This window comes from Helianthus annuus, chromosome 2 (genome assembly GCF_002127325.2).
Source record: "Helianthus annuus cultivar XRQ/B chromosome 2, HanXRQr2.0-SUNRISE, whole genome shotgun sequence".
In the NCBI taxonomy this organism is placed as follows: Eukaryota; Viridiplantae; Streptophyta; class Magnoliopsida; order Asterales; family Asteraceae; genus Helianthus; species Helianthus annuus.
In genome coordinates this window covers 11,353,546-11,377,920 of record NC_035434.2, presented here as the reverse complement: position 1 = coordinate 11,377,920, position 24,375 = coordinate 11,353,546, and the positions used below count along the sequence as shown (strand labels likewise).

At 38.0% G+C, this 24,375-nt stretch overlaps 1 protein-coding gene across 1 annotated transcript; it reads right to left on the bottom strand.

The window, feature by feature from the left end:
* Positions 1–19,478: 19,478 nt before the first annotated feature.
* Positions 19,479–21,705, bottom strand: LOC110923946. The gene is made up of 5 exons (XM_022168002.2): positions 21,149–21,705; positions 20,982–21,062; positions 20,805–20,864; positions 19,838–19,885; positions 19,479–19,717 (listed from the first exon to the last, which is right to left on the bottom strand). The coding sequence occupies exons 1-5, from the start codon at positions 21,594–21,596 to the stop codon at positions 19,629–19,631; spliced, it is 726 nt and encodes a 241-aa protein (XP_022023694.1). The 5' UTR covers positions 21,597–21,705; the 3' UTR covers positions 19,479–19,628.
* Positions 21,706–24,375: the final 2,670 nt, after the last annotated feature.

Here is a 24,375-nt window from a genome sequence, read left to right as displayed (position 1 = left end):
TCTCTATGGTCTTCATCAAGCACCGCGAGCTTGGTATGCAACCTTATCTCACTATCTGCTGGAGAACGGTTTTCGTAGAGGTCTTATCGACTGTACTCTTTTCATCAAAGAACAAGATGGAGATCTTCTTCTGGTACAGGTATACGTTGATGATATTATTTTTGGTTCTACTAATGATGTCTTGTGTAGGGAATTCGAGCGCATTATGCAGGATAAATTCGAGATGAGTGCTATGGGGGAAATGACCTTCTTCTTGGGCCTACAAGTACAACAAACAGAGTCTGGGATATTCATCCATCAGACTAAATATGTTGGTGACATCTTGAGCCGGTTCCAGATGTCTGATGCAACGCCCATTGGTACCCCATTGCCAACTAATCACGGAATTACTCCTGACTTGAAGGGTGAAGCTGTTAGCCCCTCAAACTATCGCGCAATGATCGGATCTCTTATGTACCTCACAGCATCAAGACCAGACATAATGTACCCAACGTGCCTGCTTGCCAGATATCAAGTCAACCCGAAGGCCTCACATCTTGCAGCTGTCGAAAGGATTTTTCGTTATTTGAAGGCGTACCCTGACACCGGTCTGTGGTACCCTAGGGATAATAACTTTGAATTGGTAGCATTCAGTGATTCTGATTTTGGCGGATGCAAAATCGACGGTAAATCCACAACGGCTGGATGTCAGTTTTTAGGAAATCGCCTAGTCACATGGCAGTGCAAGAAGCAGACGTGCGTTGCTACATCAACATGCGAAGCTGAATACATTGCTGCCTCAAGTTGTTGCTCCCAAGTTCTTTGGATCCAACAACAAATGCGGGACTACGGTTTTGAATTCCTAACTACTCCTATTTACGTTGATAATTCTGCTGCTTTAGATATCACCAGAAATCCTGTGCAGCACTCAAAGACCAAACACATCGAAATCAAATATCACTTCATACGTGATTGCTTTGAGAAACGGCTAATCGATGTAGTTAAGGTCCACACCGATGACCAACGTGCCGACTTATTTACCAAAGCATTTGACAAATCAAGATTTGACTTTTTATTATTGGTAAACGGCATTAAGGTCAAGCAAGAGTAAAACCAACATCGGAAAATCATTTTTGTAAATATCTTTGTGTTTTAAATTTCTCTTAGTTTATTGATTTTAGGGGGAGTAAATCCAAAAAAAAAAAAAAAATCTGAAAATCCAAAAACATCGAAAAATTTCAAAAACACAAAAACAATAGAAAAACAAAAATGAGTTTCCTGGCGAGCAAAAGAGAAAATGATAGTACATCAGTGGTCTATCCAAACCTCCTTAAACCCTAAATGAAAAACGATAAGCAGCTCTATATAAGATGTATCGGTAGGCTCACAATCATTTTAAAGTGTGCAGGGTGATATAAATCTTAATCGACTGAAGACCAGGTGGGAACCATTCATTGGCATATGGTCTTAGTACCGAAATTTCGTTTGATAGATTGCCGAGGTTCTGAGATATTCGGTCTTTATGCTGCTTATCATCTGGGTATCATGGTTGTATCTTTTACCGAAAAATAACGGGGACGCAAGTCTAGATCTTCCATGATACTATACATACGTGTACATATTACATACTGCATTCGACCTCAATAAGTGATAAACAATCACATGTCCAAAACAAATAAGTGATAAAATATCACATTTATCCGGGTGTCAAGTTCGTCTCTCTGCTGTACGGAAGTACTGACCTGTTCACGGACTTGCACCTGTGCCCTCATGCATATGAAAATCAAGTTCCTCATCAATAAGTGATTATATCACATAGGGCTTGTTTTCAAATCAAAATAAGTGAGTATCTCACAGCTTATACGGTCAAACAGATGATAATCGGTATACTCACCGGTAAGATGAACTCTCGTGCATACCTTGATACGGGAATGTGTCGTGATGTGGATGAACACCGGTCGGTAAGTATAAATCATACCTTAACGTATCCCCTCGCCATGATTACATCTGATAAGTTGAGCTTAAGTGGACAACAATACCGACAATTGTTATAGGATGCTTATCTTAATGTTAACTAACTGAACAACAAGAGTGTTTTGGCATGACCGTACACTGATATGATTCTCTTACCCTCGAAACTCGCAAAAAGAATGTCTGTATATATTTAGTTACTGCTTAACTTTTATTGTTTTTCCTTTAAACAATTTCGTCGTTTGATGCATATCAGCACGACATTAGCGGTGATGTCGTTTGATAACACTCAAAGGATTTTAAATTGTTGTCTTTTAATTTCAAAAATACCAAAAAGATTTTAGGCGTGTTTTAATATAAACTTTTTAAAAGCCAAAAAGATTTTATTTCTTCTTTATTTTCGATCGTACGATGTTGGAGCTCGAGTCTTCGTTACCTGAAATCTAAATGAAAACCGATTTGACTAAATCTTCATAAACGGTCGAAATTTGCAAGTTTTGAAAGTTGAGTCTAAAATTGAGAAATTTATTAAACTTTCAAACTGTCGGACGGTGTTTGATTATGACATGGTTATTCGTGTGTCATTTGGTTATACTAACTATTCCAAGCAGTTGTTCTCATTACGCGTTTAGATTTCTTGCATGTGCAGATTCTAAAGGCTAGGAGAACATGGTCGATGACAAGCTTTGGAATGAAGACACGACGAGAAGGCGCTCAAAAGATGAAGATGATCGAGTTGCCGCAGGCCATCATCAACACCACAAGGATCTCACTTCATAAAGATCAAGTTTTTCACGAGCATAACTCAAGGGGAAGCTTATGTTAAGGGGGAGTTTGTCAACACACTTCCTACATGATACGGGTAGTTTGTTGATACACTCTCTGCTTTCAAGACGTGAAGACTTTGAAGATCCTCCGACATTGAAGACTTGAAAGGACATCAGAGTTGTAAGAACTCGAAGACCAAAGACCATCGAAGTTCGAGACGAGTCTACAACTATAGAAGATAAAGACAAAGCTACAGCCAAGGGGGAGTTTGTTGGTGCACTTGTGTCTGTACTTTGTCTGTATTCGGTCACGATGTAAACGATGTCCTGATTAGTGTTGTAAGTTGACCAAGTCAACCATCCTCCGGTTTGACTTGGACAACAGTTTGTAAAATGTTGAAAGATGTTCTGTGTCGAAGGATAAGAGATCGAAGGATAATGTGGATCCTTCGATCTCATCGAAAGATATGTTTCAAATGATAGATCTCGAAAGGTGATCTTTCGAGGTCCCTGCTGATCCTTCGAATGCTTTGTCATCGATAGATGATCCTTCGGACCATCTATCGGATCCTTCGGACCAGACATCATGGGCTGGGTATAAATACCCATGCAGTGTGTTGAGTTTAGACAGGGGGCACACACCGAAAGAGAGAGAGCTTTGGGAGCATTCTGTCCGAAAACACACACACACACTTGAGAGTTTGCAAGTTAGATTTGTAAACATTGTGCTTGTAACCGAAACCTTCATACGTATTAATACATTGGTGTTAATCGGTGAACCTTGTGTGTTTGTGTTTATGCTTGTTTCATTCCGGTTTGCTTGCTAGCTTGGATTCCGCACTCGCTAGTGGGTTAGTATAACAAGGTTTAGGTTCGTCATCCTCCGTGAAAGGGACCTACAATCTTCTTGAACAAAAAAATAAAAAAAAATTGTAGATCTACAAAACACAAAAAAAAGATCTACAAAACACAAAAAATTGCAAATCTAAAAAAAACTGAAAACAAACATACTTAGATCTGGTAGATCTGGTAGCATCTTTTCGGAGCATCTTCAACCGGAGCATCTGGAGCATCTTCAACCGTTATCTGAAGCATCATCTTTTGGATCTGGATCATCTTTTGATTTGAAGCATCTTTTTTGGTTCGGGGCATCTTTTTGGTTCAGAGCATGTGGATGATGATCTTTTGATGTTCATATGTAGCCATGGAACCAAGCCACCATGTGATCCAAGTGTCAACCACAACCACCGTCACCTCCACCACTCGAACCGGCTTGAACTCCGCCATTTGAGCCGAAACAACTGACCACCTCGACACCTTTTTGTTGATATTTTGTTGATACAATCATGGTATTTGATTAAATGCTATTAGATCTAAAGAAGAAATTGAGGTGAAAAAGCATGAGTTTTGGTTTAGGAATAAGAGAGAGAGAGAGAGATAGAGAGAGAGGAAATGAATAAAGAGAACACGTCTCTTGAACATGAAGAAAAAAAGGAGTGGATGAGTTCAAATATTAAATGCAAAAGTGATGTTCAATCAAAAAGTGTGTCAGGCATTTAAAAAAGTAAAGCAAAGTGAGTCACCTTCTCACTTACACATTCAGTCAACATTGAGGAAAAATACGAAATTGCCCTTCTATCTTCTTATACTAACATGTGATGTGGCTCATTCCTGGCCACATATAAAGGTTTCCTGTGTTTAGTTAACTGGAGTGGGTTTTCTCCTTATAATTAGCCTATATATATATATATATATATATATATATATATATATATATATATATATATATATATATATATATAAGGTTGGGCTATATATAGAAAACCCTAAAAATTTTAAGAAACCCTAGAAAACCCAACCTCCCGACATTTTTTTTTTGAAAAAAATAACACATGTAATATACATGTTTTTAAGAGTTTTGGGCAAAAAAAAAAAAAAAAACAAAACAAAAAAGCGCCGAAGGAATGTTTAAAAAAAAATAAACAAGTTTCAGCATTTTTTGTCTAACACATGTTAGTCACAAAAGTTGTTGAAATTTGTTTATTTTTTTTTTTAAAAATCCTTCGGTGTTTTTTTATTTTTTTTGGCCCAAAACTCTTAAAAACATGTATATTACATGTGTTATTTTTTTTTTAAATGTCGGAAAGTTGGGTTTTCTAGGGTTTCTTAAAAAATTTTAGGGTTTTTTGTCTAGCATTAGCCTATATATATATATATATATTCGTTTTAGTGTTATATATATTTTTCTAATAAATCGTTTTTAAATAGCTACTAACACCAAAACTAATTTTGGGATCGAATAAATGATCTTTATCACGAATTGAAACGTTGAAAAGAGACTTCTATTAGAAGAATGATAGTCTCTTATCAATGTACAAAGTAGCGTGAAATAAATAACGCCGTCATGCCCTTTAATGGTTACTGCCACAACATCAAGAATAACCCCAAAAGCGGTGAAACTGAAGCCGAGTTCGTGACGAGAGCGTTTACTACTTATCAAGAAAAAAAGAAACATCCGTTCAAATTAATTCATTGTTGAGAAGTGGCGAGGTACTATAGCAAATGAAGAAAGTACCGCTTGCGAGTGAATCGTCAAAGTGGAAGAAAATAAGCTCCTCTACCCGTTCGGATGTTCGTAACGAGATTGATCTAAACTTAAGCGACAATGATGTCGAGCTTGAAGCAAGCCGCCCATCCGGTAGAGATAAATATATAAAAAGAGGCCATCAAAATCATCTACTTTGGTGAGCACTATATCGAACATTTATACGAGCTAAATTACCTGTGAAAAATATGCACATGCAGAAAACAAAAGGACAATATGTAAAGTTTATTTAGGCGCTAACTATCTGCACACCCAGTTTGCCTATCTGCACACTTAGGGTTTACATACGCTGCGTATTGACCTATACGCAGCGTATAGGGGTATAGAGCTATACTCAGCGTATATAAACCATGGATTTCAGAGCCTTATCAGCAATCATTGCACAGAAAACAAGGGTTATATACACTGCGTATAGGTCTATACGCAGCGTATATAAACCATTAGATTTTTTGAGTCATTTTGGTAGGTTTGAGGGATCATTTTTTCACAAAGTTTAAATACGCTGCGTATAGACCTCTAAGGAGCGTATATAAAGGTCTGAAAATGTCTTTTATACCGTTGTGTTGAGGCTATACGAAGCCAAATACAAGGGTAGTTGTGTCATTTTTGTCTCATACGCTGCGTAGGGACCTCTAAGGAGCGTATATAAAGCTCCATTTTTGTATTTTTTTATTGTGTATACCTTTGTTTACTTATAAAAAAAAGTAAATTAATTGTGTGTATTTTGGGGTATTTCCATGTTTATTTATAAAAAGACAATATTAGTAAAAATAATACAAATATTAGGTCCCGTATTGACCTCGTATAAGCCTATAAGTGTGATATCATATCGTATAGGTGTGGTTTAGGTCCCGTATTGACCTCGTATAAGCCTATTAGTGAGATATCGTGTCGTATAGGTGCAGTATAGGTCACGTATTGACGTCGTATAAGCCTATAAGTGTGATATTGTATCGTATAGCGTAGTATATGTCACGTATTGACTTCGTATAAGCCTATAAGTGTGATATCGTATCGTATAGCGTTGTATAGGTCACGTATTGACCTCGTATAAGCCTATAAGTGTGATATCGTATCGTATAGGTGTAGTATAGGTCACGTATTGACCTCGTATAAGCCTATAAGGGTGATATCGTATCGTATAACGTTGTATAGGTCACGTATTGACCTCGTATAAGCCTATAAGTGTGATATCGTATCGTTTAGCGTCGTATAGGTCACGTATTGACCTCGTATAAGCCTATAACTGTGATATCGTATCGTATAGGGGTAGTATAGGTCACGTATCGACCTCGTATAAGCCTATAAGTGTGATATCGCATCGTATAACGTAGTATAGGTCAAGTATTGACCTCGTATAAGCCAATAAGTGTGATATCGTATCGTATAGCGTCGTATAGGTCACGTATTGACCTCGTATAAGCCTATAAGTGTGATATCGTATCGTATAGGTGTGGTTTAGGTCACGTATTAACCTCGTATAAGCCTATAAGTGTGATATCGTATCGTATAGGTGTGGTTTAGGTCCCGTCTGTTGATACATGGTTTGTGGACGCGACTCGACACGACGTGCCTTGAATCAAGACACGACTTTCCTCCGTCGTGTAAAAGATCGAGCATATCAGGCCAAGAGACATAAAGAACTGATCCTTAGTCTTTGGGCTTGAAACAAGACAAGAAATCAAGGCTTGGGCTTATAACACATCGGAGTATTAAAGGTTGGGCTTCAACAGTTGGGCCAAAGCCTAAAGCTTGGCGAAACATGAATGGAAGTCGACGAAACATTCTGTTTCGTCGACATGATCTCCATTTCGTCGACCAAGATTGAGTTTCATCAAGCATGTTGTGTTTCCTCAAGTCTGATTCGCCAAGTTCTGATTCGCCAAGATCTGATTTCGTTGTGCTGTGTATATAAATAGACTGTCTGTGGATAAGAAAAATATAGAACACACAGAAACAACACAGAGAGCATATTTGTGAGAGCACACACGAGAGTTTTAGAGAGTTTGCAAAACACATTTGTAAACATTGCTTTGTAACCGAACCTTTCATACGTATTAATACAGTGGTGTTAATCGGTGAATATTGCGTGTTGTGTTTGTGCGTGTTCTATCTCGGTTTGCCTTTCCGGTTGGATTCCGCACAACCGGGTTGGTTAGTATACAAGCATTAGGCGACTAGATCCTCCTAGCCGGACCTACAAGTGGTATCAGAGCCTTGGCTCTTCTCCTTGTTAAAACCGAGGTGTTCTTGTTGTTTTTCGGTTTGAAAAGTTCATTTTTTTTCTGGAAAAACATTTTGAAATCGGGTTTAATCTTGTGCTTTTGCTTTGTGTTTTGTTAAAAACCTTGTTTAATTGATGCTTACATGTTAAAATAGGTTTTTATTAAATTCTATCTATCAAAACCGTGAGTTCGGAAAGTTTTCGGTTCACCGGAAACTTCAAAAGTTCATCGTGTTCTTGCAATCTTCAAAGTGTTCTTCAAAAGTTACACTTTTTGATCTTTGAGATTAGTTTGGAAAGTTGTTTGTGTATTGGAAGTTGTTATTTGATTATTATAATACAAAGCCATACTTGGTTGGTGAAACAGCATGTCCTTAGCCGAAAGTGGTGTCTGCGTGTGTCAGTAAAAGATAGTTTGAAAAAGTCTTCACCAACCCAGTTACCTTTTTGGCGAAACAGACTTTCAACGAAACAGGATTTCTCTCTCGTCAAACATTATCGACGAAACACAAAGTGAAATTGGGCCCTGTTTCGTCAAAGCCCAAAAAGGCCAAAATAGTTTCTTTTTCGTCAACGGTTGGGCCCTCAAACTAATATCAGTTTCGTCAACTACACTAAACAAAACAAAGGCTAAATCCATTTCGTCAAACTTAAAAGTCCAACTGGCCATTTCCATTTCGTCAAATCAGAAGCTCAAAAAGGCCATTTTCATTTTGTCAAATCAAAGCCCAAGTCAAAGCTATATTCCCTCTTGTTTCGTCAAGCTATTAAAGCTTTGTTTCGCCAATATTGTGGAGCCCAAAACAAAAAAAAAAACCAGTTTTGTTGACTTTAAATTGTAAAGCCCAAAAAAAAAAAAAAAATTTCAAAGCCCACATTAAAAAAAAAAAAAAAAAAAAAAACACCACTTCGTCAACTATACTTTGCCAAAACAGTTTACTTTGCCTAGAGAAATTTTCAAAGCCCACATTAAAGTTTACTTTGCCGAGGTTTAGCTGGGCCAAGAAAGAAAAGCACAAAAGAAAATAACTTTCTTTTGTTTCGTTGACTTTCAATTTTAAAGCTCAAATGTTAAAGCCCAAAAATATCAACTATTCTGTTTTTCCATATTTCCTTTAGTGGGCCATTCATTTAGTGGATAAGGGTTGGGCTTGTGTTTCGTCATCCAATCATCACACAACCTGTTTCGTTAAGATTAAAACTCAAATTCTGTTTTGTATAAATAACACAATCTGTTTCGTAGAAACTTGTTTTGTCGAAACACTTTGTTAAATTTAAACAGAAGGTTTACCAAAGTGATTTAACTGTTTGATTTGAGTGTAATTTTCAGGTATTCAGTTTTCTTTATCAAACATGAATCCAAGTTGGTGGGGAACTCCGGCTCCAGATGGGGGAAAGTATAGAAATACAAGTTCATCTTCCTCATGGTGGGGGTACTCCAGCTCCGGATGGGGGAAAGTATACAAATACAAGTTTATCTCCCTCATGGGCCGAATCTCCCGTATCGACATCTTCATAAGCCAATGCCATATCAACCGGTCAATGGGCATTAGTATCAAATCAAACTCCGAGCATTCAAAGTATCTTATTGAGCGAAAGCGAAACCGGAAGTTTGAATCGACCTCCAAAGTTGATGCACTTAAATGAATATCCAGGATGGGCAGAAAGGTTCAAAACATACGTGCTTGGGCAAAATACAGAATTGTGGTTACGTTTCACCACAGATTTCGATCAAGCAATAGAAGTTGCCGCTTCATCTACTGCTACGTTTGCCGATCTTCCTGAAGATCAGAAAAAGACGTATGATCTGGAAAAGAAAGCATACGCCATTCTTACTCAGGCATTAAGCAAAGATATCTACCATCAATTTGTCAGTTTCAAGACGACAAAGAAATTGTGGGACGCGTTGAAGACCAGAGGGGTAGGAAATGAAGCAACACGTCAACTGCGACATGATCTACTCAAGAAAGAATTCGAAGGCTTCACATGTATGGATAAGGAATCATTGGGAGACATGACAAGTCAGTTTATCATTTGCTTACTGAGTTGGGTAATTTTGGGGTAGTAACAATTTCAGCAGAGGTGGTGAAGAAGTTTGCTGATGCGTTGCCTCCCCAATGGAATAGTTTCTTGGAGATTTTGAAGTATAACGGGGTTTTGGCTACTACAAACATCAACGACTTCGTGCAGCTTTTAGAGAACAAGGATCAGGAGGAAACCTTGAAAGCAAAAAGAGTTCCAGTGCCACAAAATCCTGAAATGTATTATGAAACTCCAAGTACTTCTTCTGCAAAATCCATAGTGCCATGCAATCCTGAGATGTATTATGGAACTCCGAGTACGTCTTCTGCAAAATCCATTGTGCCATGCAATCCTGAGATGTATTATGGAACTTCCAGTTCTTCATCTGCAAGACCTGGTTCACATGCTCCACTTCAAACGGCGTTTGTCACATGCACGGATATGTATGGCAATCCAATACAAGTTCCTGTTAAGCCGGCTCCCACCACAGACTTGTATGGAAATCCACTACAACCACCTCCTCCTGCTCAACAACAAGCGTGTTATGGAAATACATCATCTGCTGGTCAGCAATCAAAGCCAAATACAGTACGGCTCGACACTTCAAGCTTTTCAAAGGTCAGTGTGGAAGTAGCAAGGGAACACATGGAGCTGCTTAACACTTTAGTGAACGCGTACTGTGGGTTAGTGGAAGGTCAGATTGGCAACATTAATCTGACACAAGAAGACTATCAGCAGATTGACAAGGAAAAGATGGACTTGATGGACATCAAGTGGGCTTTTGCTAGTGCTGTAAGAAGGGCAAAGGATTTCATGGAAAGAATTGGCAGAACCAGCTTGGAGAGCAAGAAAGACACCAAGTATGGGTTCGATAAACAGGCAGTAAAATTCTTCAATTGTGGTGAACGGGGTCACTTTAAAAGGGAATGTACAAGGCCAGCACAGCATGGGAACCAGAATCCCTTCAGAAACCAAGGCAACCAGCAGAACCAGAACAGGAACAATGAGCATACATTGATACCTGTCAACAACCAGAGCCAAGCTGGAACATCAAATGCCAACCGGGCACTTGTGGTTCAAGTAGATGAAGGTTGTGACTGGTCAATTCAGTTAAGTGGTGATGCTCCAGATGGAACAGCATGTTTTGCTGAAGTTGTGAAGGATTTAGTTCACACCAGTGGTGGAGAATCTTCCGCCAATGGTGGTGAATCTTCTAAGGATGAAGACTCTTCTGGTTACAGCAGGAGTTCAGATGAAGAATCCTCAAGTTCAGGCGATGATCATGTGGGTGAGACATCTAGTGTGTCGGCTGATGCAGATATTGATGCAGATATTGATGAGCTTTTGGAGGAAGCTGCAGCAGGAATGAATAGAAGACCAATTTTGGTGGATCAGGCTGCTTATTCTTCGTCTTCTCTCCATTCAGCCTCTATGGCGAATGTCGACAGTTCATCAAGTCAGGTATGTGTCGATGAACCCACTGCTATTAATTGTGATAATTGTGATAGTTTGACTGTTAAGTGTGCTGAGTTAGAAGAAAACATGTCTAAGTTGCAAGGCAAACATGATGCTTTACAAGCTAGTTTGTTTGACTTGCAAGACAAACATGCTTCTTTGAATGCCAAGTGGTGTGACTTGCAAAGCAAACACGAAGCTTTGCAAGAGAAGTATGATGCGACATTCATCCACAACCAGAGGTTAACCGTGGATCTTTCTAAGTGCACTGAAGCCAACATGTTTTATGAAAACCATGAAAAGGATTTTAAGTCGGTAATTGAGAAATTAAAGAAAGATAAAACCGAGTTAACAAAAATGGTTTCCAGAAAACAAACTGATATTAATTTGTATATATCTCGCCTTGAGATAATGCAAAAGGAGATGGCTTATGTGAAAACTGAAAGTGAGGCGATCCAGCTTAAGCTAGACAGTTATTTGAGCTCTAGCTATGTGTTGGATCACATCATTGACGTTCAGAAAGAAAAGCGGGATGTCACATGCATAGGCTACAAGAAATGTCCACCACCAGTGAGACACAATTATGATGCAATGCCTGACGAGGAAGACAGAACTTTCTTTGAACCATCTGTCCCTCTAGATGTAAAGGAATTTGCCACAGGTCTGGGATACAAGAAAGAAGCATCATCAGATTCAGATGTATCAGCAGAAACATGTGTGTCTTCTGCTGAACAGAATCAGGATCCTCCAGTCATTATTGAGGATGCTGATTCTTCTGATGATGAATCCGGTGATACTGGTGTAGCAAAGTCTGATGCGGAAATCAAAGAGGAGGACATACCTCTTGAGAATCATATTCTATGTGATCCTCCAGCAAAACCCGCTAAGACTGTTGCAATCCAGTCCTCTTCTGCAAAAGAGTCGGAGAGTGGGAATTTGCTGTATACTTTGGTTGGTGATGATAAGATTTATTCAGACAAAGATTTTCCTATTAAAAATGTTAATCAATCTTTAATAAGTAAAGTCTTGGAAAATTCGACAAGTAAGTTTTTGGGAAAGACAGGATCACGTGTTACAGTAACACAATGTCCTCCTATCCCAAAGGCCGAAGTTCGAAGACAATCTGGCAATAAGAAATTACCAACAGTGCAAAAACAGCAAAGTCACACCAAGCCAAAAGGAAAATTACCGGCTCAAGGTCAAAAGAAGCCGAATCAAAAGAAAAACAAAAATGTGAACTTTGTGAAATCTAAGGGAACGGACAAAATCGAAACTTTTGAAAACAAATCTAACTTGGATTTTGTTAAACAATCAAAAGTACTGAAAAGAAATGAATCAAGTAGTTCAAATCCTAGTACCTCAGGATCACAATGTTCATCATCATCGGCAAGACGATCACATGATACTTCGGGTTTTGTTGAACGAAGATCATGTTTTGAATGCGGTACAATTGGACATGTCATTCGAAATTGTCCATATCTTCATAAACAAAAAGGCAAAGTTGATGTTCTCCGTGACCAAACTAACCGTAAGCGATATGTTTCTGTAAAACAAGATCCCCGTCTCGTAAAAGAAAGGGAGAAGAAACAGAAACGCCAACAGGTCAAGGAAGTTGAAAAGGCGTTAAAAACAGAGGTTGTCCAAACGAAATCTGTTAAATCGGATGTTAAACGGGAAAAACAAAAACAGATTTGGAAACCAAAATCGGTAACTGTTTCAGGGGGAGCTACATCAATTCCGAATCATCGGGAAATGGATGTTACAATTCTCGATGATGACGGACGACCCAAGTCTGTGAAGGCTTGGGTCCCCCTCTCCAACTAATCTCTGAATGAGTGTGCAGGATGTTCCAGGAGGAAGTATTGATAGTCTTAGGATTGTTGATAGTGGAGCGTCCATGCACAAGATTGGCGACATAAGGCTCCGAAATATGGTTATATCTAGGAAAATGTTGTTGCCATTGATGGAGAGAGAGGAAAGAAAAAGAAAAAGAAGAAGAATATGTTGGTGAAAGAATGACATTGAATGAAGTTGCAAAATTCGACCAAATGATGAACGTGCCAAAATTTGGTTTTATGGTTTTTGATCGGGTCCTCAGGAAAGAATGCAATGAAATGTGTGCAGATGCCTTGGCGTGGATTGAACATCCGCACACTACTTCTGAAAGAGAAAGACAAAGGCCTTCGCTGGTGCAGTGTGTAAGACCAGCCGGACCCGGAGGTTTATGATCTTGTTGCTGTGAAGAGATTTCTCAGTAGCTACAAAAATCGACCTTGAAATCCACACCGGGTGGATATTCAGTTTGGGAGAGTGCTCAGATTCCTTGCAATGCACGAAGCAGTTGCAGGATACGGTTTTTCAAATCTCTCCTATACTTGTTGATTTTTAAGCTGCTTTATGAATTATATCATCTAATACAGCACTCTTTGGCCTGACACGTTGATCTCGAATATCACCTCACACGTGATTGTTTCTCTATGAAACTCGTCAATGTTGTCATGGTCCACACCGATGACCAACGTGCCGACCTTTTTACCAAAGCATTTGACAAATCAAGATTTGACTTTTTATTATTGGTAAACGGCATTAAGGTCAAGCAAGAGTAAAACCAACATCGGAAAATCATTTTTGTAAATACCTTTGTGTTTTAAATTTGTCTTAGTTTATTGATTTTAGGGGGAGTAAATCCAAATTTGAAAATCCAAAAACATCGAAAAATTTAAAAACACAAAAACAACAGAAAATCAAAAATGAGTTTTCTGGCGAGCAAAAGAGAAAATGATAGTACATCAGTGGTCTATCCAAACCTCTTTAAACCTAAAATGAAAAACGATAAGCAGCTCTATATAAGATGTATCGGTAGGCTCACAATCATTTTAAAGTGTGCAGGGTGATATAAATCTTAAACCGACTGAAGACCAGGTGGGAACCATTCATTGGCATATGGTCTTAGTACCGAAATTTCGTTTGATAGATTGCCGAGGTTCTGAGATATTCGGTCTTTATGCTGCTTATCATCTGGGTATCATGGTTGTATCTTTTACCGAAAAATAACGGGGAAGCAAGTCTAGATCTTCCATGATACTATACATACGTGTACATATTGCATTCGACCTCAATAAGTGATAAACAATCACATGTCCAAACAAATAAGTGATTATATATCACATTTATCCGGGAGTCAAGTTCGTCTCTCTGCTGTACGAAAGTACTGACCTGTTCACGGACTTGCTCCTGTGCCCTCATGCATATGAAAATCAAGTTCCTCATCAATAAGTGATTATATCACATAGGGCTTGGTTTTCAAATCAAAATAAGTGAGTATCTCACATCTTATACGGTCAAACAGATGATAATCGGTATACTCACCGGTAAGATGAACCCTCGTGCATACCTTGATACGGGAATGTGTCGTGATGTGGATGAACACCGGTCGGTAAGTATAAATCATACCTTAACGTATCCCCTAAACATGATTACATCTGATAAGTTGAGCTTATGTGGACAACAATACCGATAATTGTTATAGGATGCTTATCTTAATGCTAACTAACTGAACAACAAGAGTGTTTTGGCGTGACCGTACACTGATATGATTCTCTTACCCTCGAAACTCGCAAAAAGAATGTCTGTATATATTTATTTACTGCTTTCAGTCTTTATATTTCAAAATATTCAAAAATACCAAAAAGATTTTAGGTGTGTTTTAATATAAACTTTATAAAAACCAAAAAGATTTTGTTTTTAATTTATTTTCGATCGTACGATGTTGGAACTCGAGTCTTGGTTACCTGAAACCTGAACGAAAACCGAATTGACTAAAACTTCATAAACGGTCGAAATTTGCAAGTTTTTGAAAGTTAGAAACTAAAATTGATAAATTTTTTAAACTTTCAAACTGTCGGACGGTAGTTGATTGAAACATGGTCATACGTGTGTCATTTGTTTATGCTAACTATATTCCAAGCAATTGTTCTCATTACGCGTTTAGATTTCTTGCGTGTGCAGATTCTAAAGGCAAGGAGAACATGGTCGATGACAAGCTTCGGAATGAAGACACGACGTGAAGGCACTCAAGTGATGAAGATGATCGAGTTGCCGCTGACCATCATCAACACCACAAGGATCTCAATCTATAAAGATCAAGCCTTTCACGAGCATAACTCAAGGGGGAGCTTATGTTAAGGGGGAGTTTGTCAACACACTTCCTACATGATACGGGTAGTTTGTTGATACACTCTCTGCTTTCAAAGACGTGAAGACATTGAAGATCCTCCGACATTGAAGACATCAAAGGCGAATCTCGCGAGTAGCGTCCAAGGGGGAGTTTGTTGATACATGGTTTGTGGACGCGACTCGACACGACGTGCCTTGAATCAAGACACGACTTTCCTCCGTCGTGTAAAAGATCGAGCATATCAGGCCAAGAGACATAAAGAACTGATCCTTAGTCTTTGGGCTTGAAACAAGACAAGAAATCAAGGCTTGGGCTTATAACACATCGGAGTATTAAAGGTTGGGCTTCATCAGTTGGGCCAAAGCCCAAAGCTTGGCGAAACATGAATGGAAGTCGACGAAACATTCTGTTTCGTCGACATGATCTCCATTTCGTCGACCAAGATTGAGTTTCGTCAAGCATGTTGTGTTTCCTCAAGTCTGATTCGCCAAGTTCTGATTCGCCAAGATCTGATTTCGTTGTGCTGTGTCTATAATTAGACTGTCTGTGGATAAGAAAAATATAGAACACACAGAAAGAACACAGAGAGCATATTTGTGAGAGCACACACGAGAGTTTTAGAGAGTTTGCAAAACACATTTGTAAACATTGCTTTGTAACCGAACCTTTCATACGTATTAATACAGTGGTGTTAATCGGTGAATATTGCGTGTTGTGTTTGTGCGTGTTCTATCTCGGTTTGCCTTTCCGGTTGGATTCCGCACAACCGGGTTGGTTAGTATACAAGGATTAGGCGACTAGATCCTCCTAGCCGGACCTACACCGTCTAATCCTATATGCATATACAAGACCTATAGGAAACCTATACGAGACTTATACTACACTATACGACACGATACGATACTATACTATACAATAACACCCGTATAGGTCTCTATACGAGACTTATATACTATGCAATACGATACGATGCAATACGATACGATACGATGCAATACGATACGATACGATGCAATACGATACGCTACGATAAGATAATTTAATTTAAACGATAACAATATAATATATTTGTATTATTTACGAATAATATTGTTTTTTTATAAATAATTTTCTTTTTTATAAATAAACAAAGGAATACAATAATTTAATTTAAACGTTAACAAAACAATATATTTGTATTATTTACCAATAATATTGTTTTTTTATAAATAATTTTCTTTTTTTTTATAAATAAACAAAGGAATACAATAATTTAATTTAAACGTTAACAAAACAATATATTTGTATTATTTACCAATAATATTGTTTTTTTATAAATAATTTTCTTTTTTAATTTTTATAATTCATAATATTTATATATTTTTTTTTTTATTTTTATTATTTACCAATAATATTGTTTTTTATAAATAATTTTCTTTTTTTTATAAATAAACAAAGGAATACACAATAAAAAAATACAAAAATGGAGCTTTATATACGCTCCTTAGAGGTTCCTACGCAGCGTATGAGACAAAAATGACACAACTACCCTTGTATTTGGCTTCGTGTAGCCTCAACACAAGGGTATAAAAGACATTTTCAAACCTTTATATACGGCTGCGTATAGGTCTATACGCAGCATATATAAAGGGTAGTTTTAATTTTTAACCCCAAACATGTGGTTAAATTATCTTTTTAACCCTTATTGCATATATACGCTGCGTATAGACCTCTAAGGAGCGTATATAAATGTCTGAAAATGTCTTTTATACACTTGTGTTGAGGCTATACGAAGCCAAATACAAGGGTAGTTGTGTCATTTTTGTCTCATACGCTGCGTAGGGACCTCTAAGGAGCGTATATAAAGCTTCATTTTTGTATTTTTTTATTGTGTATTCCTATGTTTATTTATAAAAAAAAGTAAATTAATTGTGTGTATTTTGGGGTACTTCCATGTTTATTTATAAAAAAACAATATTATTAAAAATAATACAAATATTATGAATTATAAGAATTAAAAATAATACAAATATTAGGTCCCGTAGTGACCTCGTATAAGCCTATAAGTGTGATATCGTATCGTATAGGTGTGGTTTAGGTCCCGTTGTATAAGCCTATAAGCGAGATATCGTGTCGTATAGGTGTAGTATAGGTCACGTATTGACGTCGTATAAGCCTATAAGTGTGATATCGTATCGTATAATGTAGTATAGGTCACGTATTGACTTCGTATAAGTCTATAAGTGTGATATCGTATCGTATAGCGTCGTACAGGTCACGTATTGACCTCGTACAAGCCTATAAGTGTGATATCGTATCATATAGGTGTAGTATAGGTCAATACATCTCCTCTCGAGGGGTAGTGTAGTTTTTTTGCCACCTTAATTTCCATTGCTCAAAAGCCTCCACTACAAGAAATTTCAGCTTTAGTGGCGACAAAAATCGTCGCTAAAGCTAGAAAAAGTCGTCGCTAAAGATAGAAAAAAGCAATAGCGGCGACATGTCGTCGCTAAAGATGTCGCCGCTACTGCTTCGTCGCTATTCCTTGTCCATGTCGTCTTGACCTTTGGATTCAGACATTGCAACGGTCTGTATTTTTTGGGCCCAAAAAAAGGTTTAAAAATCTGGAGGAAAGTTATTTATAACAAAATTAACAAGAATCAAAACATGCAGCATATGTAACCTCCCAAATAATAATAATAAATAAATAACTTTGCGCGCAGGCAGGCAGGAATGCATTAGGTATTCATAAGCATAGAAAAAACTAATAAGAATCAGATCAAACCCTAATAACTAATATACATAAACACCAAAGCGAATCAAAAACTAACAAAATTCAAAGCATTATCTAACCTAAATAATAATAACAATAATAATCAGATCAAACCCGAATAACTTTGCAGGCACTGATTAGGTAGGTATACAGAAACACCAAATCGAAACAAAAACTAACAAGAATCAAAGAATATGTAACCAAATAAAGGGTTACCATCGAAAAACCCTACCTTTCTGTCTCAACGGAGAATGAAAGCGTGATGATGGGCTATTATGTTAATTAGATTTTCGGCTCTTTTTATTTAATTTATGGACTATTATGTACGTAGGCCTCAAGGCGAACTAATGCGGAATTAAAAAGAATATATATAAAATATATATCTCATAAAACATAAAATACCAATTAATTTCATCATCAAATTCATAAAAAAACATACATTAAAAATCCCTCAGGCGCAGCTTTTCTCACCACCTTAGCCCTATGACACGTCTGCCTGCCTGAAGCACCACCTATACTCGATTTTTGGGTGCCTCACTGCCTCGCCTCGAGGTGCGCATCTCGGCCGTTTTTTAATCTATGATGATTATATTATGATTTGTTAAGTTATAATGATGTCATGGTTGTAAAACAAGGTTTCCAAGGCCGAGTACTCCCCCGAGTAGTCGCTACAAGGCAGGCTGCCGAGGCGACTTTCTCTAACTCCGTCTAATAACTTTTTGTCATTCTTTAGCTGATGGGACCTCAATTAGAATCCATAAAATTTTAAAGGTCTAAGCTCTTACTGCAATTTTTTTGTCTTGTTACCTGAATCTTGTTGTCAAAGTGCGGCATGTTATCGAAATCATTCCGCGAGTTCAAACAGTTTGTGTTGCGCGTTACAAGGGTTAAGCGATGCTCAAAATTCTGATATAAGGGATATGGGATTTGAATCTATAAAAGCTTAAATCATGTACGCGAGGTGGAACACTTTTCAAGCTTAACAGGTGTTATACGCACATGAGCGAAAACTTAAACGTAGTCCAGAAAACGCAGTAGCCCCGACATTACAGTATGTTACCACTTATTTTTTGGTTGATCTTGAGAGGTCCTTGTTCGAATGATGACGTTAAAAAGTAGAACCTGTTAACTCCAGATGTTGAAGATCAAGTTCCGTCACTAGGTCCTGAAGCTCAAGCTCAATTAGAAAGAAACTCATATTGAATCTGCTGAAACTTATGGAGTTTGTGGAGTGAAGAATCTAGGGTTTATGCAATTCGGTTCGTGAAACGAGAATTAAATGAGAATTATCTTTCGCATTCGGAGCTTGATCTCAGTTCAGTTGTTTCACCGGAATCAAGCAACTCCGTTAAACAGGTTGCTAAAATGGCAAAAGATGAAAGTATGTTGCTTGATCTTTAGCAAAACATGAACACATTACTGTTACTGAATTTTCGTCATGTATACACTACAGTTACTTATACCTTTCGTTCGTAGTATGTTACTAATTACTTTACTATGATAATCAGAGTATAACAATTCCTCAGCTAAACTATAATTATAAAGATGTCCTAACCGTTGCTTCTGTAAACCCGAGTGTAGAAGTTCAACATTAAAAGGTAAAATATAGCATTTGCAACTGAAAGACTGAATCCTACCCACTACTTAATAACTTGCCCATTTCTACAACCTTTCACTCACTGTTCTGGTTCCACAGTCATTGCAGCATCCTCTCCTCCTCCACAGCCTGATTTATGGCGTTTGGTATCATCGTTTTCATGATCACCTAACATTTAGCCGCATAATGTACAAAGCCATTAGTACTACTGAATCTTGTTGTTGTATCATTAACTAGGAGGCTTCAAATACTAGTAGTAAAACTAATCAGAGAGAAAGAGGAACTTACTTTGGCGTTTGGCTGTAACATGCTTGGTATCATCTTTTTTACGACCACCTAACATTTACAAAGCCATTAGTACTGAATCTTGTTGCATCATTAATTAGTCGGCTTCAATTAGTAATAAAATCAAGGTTTAAAAAGGCGATTAGAGGCGCGCCTCGAGGCGTACGCCTCAGGTGAGGCGCTGAAAAATCGCAACTAAGGCTTAGCCTCACAGGGCGGAACTGAAACCTAAGCCTCAACCATACGAGGGCGGTCTGAGGCGGTGAGGCGGTGAGGCGAGGCGGTGAGGCTTAAGCCTCACCAGACTTGTGCAAATTGATCAGTTTTTTGTTTTCTGGACTATTTTTTTCGGCCCAAATAGTTTTTATTGGGCCTAATTGGTGGTCAAGTCCAACAGTTAACTTAAAAAAACATTACGAGTCCAATAGTTAACTTAAAAAAACATATCGTAGGTTATAAGAAAACCCTAATCGAAGAACAGCAGTCAATCATCTTCTCCAGGCAGTCAAATGAGGAAGAAGGTGAGAGTTCATCTAGGAGGAAAAGGAAAAGAGTTATTACTTTGGTTGATGAAGATGACGATGACGATCTAAATCCGCCATATGAAAACCTTGAGGAGGAGGATGATGATGATGATGCGGAGTGGAACGAGTATCATGATATTTAGATGTCAGTTTAAGCTAATTGAACTATTTTATGGAGTTTGTTTAATGTTAAACCTTGTTTGTTGAACTATTTTATGGTGTTTGTTTTATGTTAAACCTTGTTTGTTGAACTATTTTCTATTTATGATGTTTGTTTTATGTTAATTTGTGATTTTTATGAGAGATATCTATATTTTTTTAACTTTTTTTAATAATATTTCGAGGCTTACGCCTCGTGAGGCTAAGGGAAAACGCCTCGATACCCGTTTTAGCCTTTTTAAACCTTGAATAAAATTAATCAGAGAGAGAGAGAGAGACGAACATACTTTGACGTTTGGCTGTAACATGCTCCTCCTCCTCTTTGGTATCATCTATTTCATGATCACCTAACATTTAGCCACATGTACAAAGTCATTAGTTCTGAATCTTGTTGTTGTATCACTAATTAGGAGGCTTCAAATTTTAGTACTAAAACTAATCAGAGGGGGGGTGGGGGGACTTACTTCGGCCTTTGTCAACAGGCGGCACACACCAGGGAAATGGACCTTTCAGATTCTTTGTGTACAAAGTCATTAGTTCTGAATCTTCTTGTTGTATCATTAATTAATTAATTAATTAGGAGGCTTCAAATATTAGTACTAAAACTAATCAGGGGGGGGGAGGGACTTACATTGGCCGTTGTCAACAGGCGGCACATACCAGGAATCTTTATCACTAGTATCTCTCAGATTCTTTGTGTAAATAAACTTCAGCTGGAATTTACCATCCTTATCTTTGACTCCATAATGAGCCTTACCATAGCCCTTCATAAAAATCTCACGCTCCTCACTATCAGAATCAGAAACAATGCGCTCCTCAGGATTGTCCGGTTCCAGTCCCAGGATCTCTACCCTGTACTGCTCAAAAGGAATACCGTCCGCATGAGTGTCCAAAGCCGTCCAAGGTGGTTCTGATGGTCCTGAATTACCAGAATTAGCCTCTTCTAGACGGAGATTTTTTTGAAACTTTTCGAATCTAATCTTCTCCTCTTTAGAGGTAGTGTACTTTTTGTTCCACCTTGATTTCCATTGCTCAAAAGCCTCCTTGTCGATGTCGTCTTGAGCTTTGGATTCAGACATTGCAACGGTCGTTCGTCACCAACTCCTGTATTTTTATTTTTAAAAACTGGGCCCAAAAAAGGGTTTAGAAATCTGGAGGAAAGTTATATATAACAAAACTAACAAGAAACAAAGCTGCATATGTAACCTAAATAATAATAACAATAACAACAACAATAATTATAATAATCAGATCAAACCCTAACAACTTTGCATGCAGGCAGGCAATGATCAGGTATTCATAAACACAGAAGCCAAACAAAAAGTAACAAGAATCAAAGCATCAGATCAAACCCTAATAACTTTTGAGAAATGATATACATAAACAACGAAGCCAAACAAAAACTAACAAGATTCAAAGCATATCTTACCTAAATAATGATAAAAATAATAATAATGATAATCATATTCAGATCAAACCCTAATAACTTTGCAGGCATAGATTAGGTAGGTATACAGAAACACCAAATCGAAACAAAAAACTAACAAGAATCAAAGAATATGTAACCAAATAAAGGGTTACCATCGAAAAACCCTACCTTTCTGTCTCAACGGAGAATGAAAGCGTACGTGACTATTATGTTAATTAGATTTTGGGCTCTTTTTCTTTAATAATCTAGGGAACCCAACCCGAATCCGGAAGAAACCATAATCTAAATAACCCGAAACCTCACCCACCCAAATAAACCGTTAGTAGATGTGTTTTCGAAACCTGACCCACCCAAATAAACCGAATATTTATTTTTTTGTTAGTAGATATGTTTTTGTTTGAACGAGTCGCGTTGCGGCGGGATGCTGATTACAGTTTCTCATTTGCCACTATGTTTGGTATGACGATCAAGATTTCAAAAATAAAATGAGTTTAGATAACCAGGTTTGGCGACTACCAGGTACTCTTAAATTCTTAATAGCCATTGAGAAGGTGAAATGACAACAATACCCTCATGTGCAAGGCACATGACTATATTTAACCAAAAAATCTAAATGGGTTTGGCCTAAAGGACATGACGTGCAGGATTTAGAAACGTTAAGGACAAAACTCGTAAACTTTTGCACTAAATGACAGAGCCTGCAATTTGGTGTAAACATAAAATTCAAAACTTGTAATTTACTCTAAATTTAAATACCAAGTGATTTGAATTTTCTCTGTACACCAGAAAAAATAATCAATTATAGATAGATGGTGATTCAGGATTCCTGCACCTTAAGGAAAGCTCTCAACATAAGGCTAGACGGTATGGGGGGGACGTCCCCCTCCGTCCCGGATCGGCGACGACGCCAACACCACGCCCCCCAAGACGTTTGAGACGGGCCACGTGAGGACAAAACTTCCCCCTTTTTCATGCGATGTTACCGTTTAAAAAAAAAAATTCCAAATTCAAAAATAAAACCAACGGTAATATTCAATTTTTTTTTTACCAAAATACATCCTAAAACTATATAAAACCCCCATTTTTTACACCATTTTTCTTACTTTTCATCTACCACAACTCATCTCTCTCTCTCTCATTTTTTATAAACATCTTCCCCTTTTATAAAATTATATTCTACCATGGATCCCTTCAACAACCCGAACGTCCCCAACAACCCGACCCAACCGAACATCCCGAATGTTTTCTCGGTTCCGGGATACTATCCAACGATAGAGCCGAACCAATTCTCTTAATATTCCTCAAACGCCTTTGCCGCATTCCAAAACTCACCGAACGTTTTTGCTCACCCGCAACAAAGCCAAGCGATACAACAATTGACGATGCGGAATGCTTTTAATATCCAACCCGTGCAAGCCTTTCAACCCGAACCGAACCGAACCCGACGCAACCCACCCGATCCGAACCCGATGAGGATGTCGAAGTCGTTCCCAAGACCCAACCGCAAAAAGGCAAACGAAGAAAAGGCAAGCAAGTTGTGGGTGAGCAACCGTCCAAACCAAAGGCGAAACCGTGGACGCAACTCGAGGAAGAAGCCTTAGCGAAGGCTTACGTAGGCACTTCCACACACCCGATAAAAGGTTCGTAAAAATAACCTTTTTTTACATTTATTTTTTGTAGTATTAGTTTTTTATTTTTTTTTTGTAACATATTTTATAGGTTAACGGGTGAGGGTTTTGGAAGGCGGTTTTGGCGAAGTTCCTTGAGCTAATGGACCAAGACACGTATCGAGATATCGACTCGGTGCCATCTAAGTGGCTAAAAATGAGCGGGTTCGTCAATAGGTTTTGCGAAGAATATAATAAAATATATTCAAGTGGGCGTTGTTGCGGCATGAGCGACAAGGATGTGTTTAAAAAAGCGTTGGATCTTTACAAGTCGAACAATGGTACCACGTTCGCACACGTTCGGGCGTGGGAAATTATGCGAACACACCAAAAATGAACGCCGATTCTATAACAACCCTCGGTAAAACCGACACCCTCATAATATTTCTGACACCCTAATATATCTTAAAATACCCTAATATGTTTTTGTGTGTGCCCCGTATGTGAAAACCGAACCCAAAATACAAAATAACATATAAAATAAATTAAAAACCCTAAAAGATAAGCTGAGGCGGGCCGCGTAGGACCTCACCTCAAGCTCATGCGGGCCGCATCAGGGTATAACCAGACTTCGCCAAAACCTTAAGTTCATGCGGGCCGCGTGATGTGTGTAAAATGCAACATATAAATCACATCAATTAAGGCATAAAACTAACCCTTTTTAAGTACTAATGTTGGAAAAAGAGTGTTTTTGTCTTCCTTTTGTATTTTCAGGATGAAATGAGCTCAAATTCACAAAAGAAGCAAAAAGACAACTAATTC

Excerpts from the sequence above, each read along its gene's own strand:
- LOC110923946 (XM_022168002.2), bottom strand. The coding sequence starts at position 21,596 with ATGTCTGAATCCAAAGCTCAAGACGACATCGACAAGGAGGCTTTTGAG. Across the intron at positions 20,865-20,981 it reads GCCTGTTGACAAAGGCCGAA|GTGATCATGAAATAGATGAT; the intron begins GTAAGTCCCCCC and ends GCTAAATGTTAG. Across the intron at positions 19,718-19,837 it reads TGTTACAGCCAAACGCCAAA|GTGATCATGAAAACGATGAT; the intron begins GTAAGTTCCTCT and ends GCTAAATGTTAG.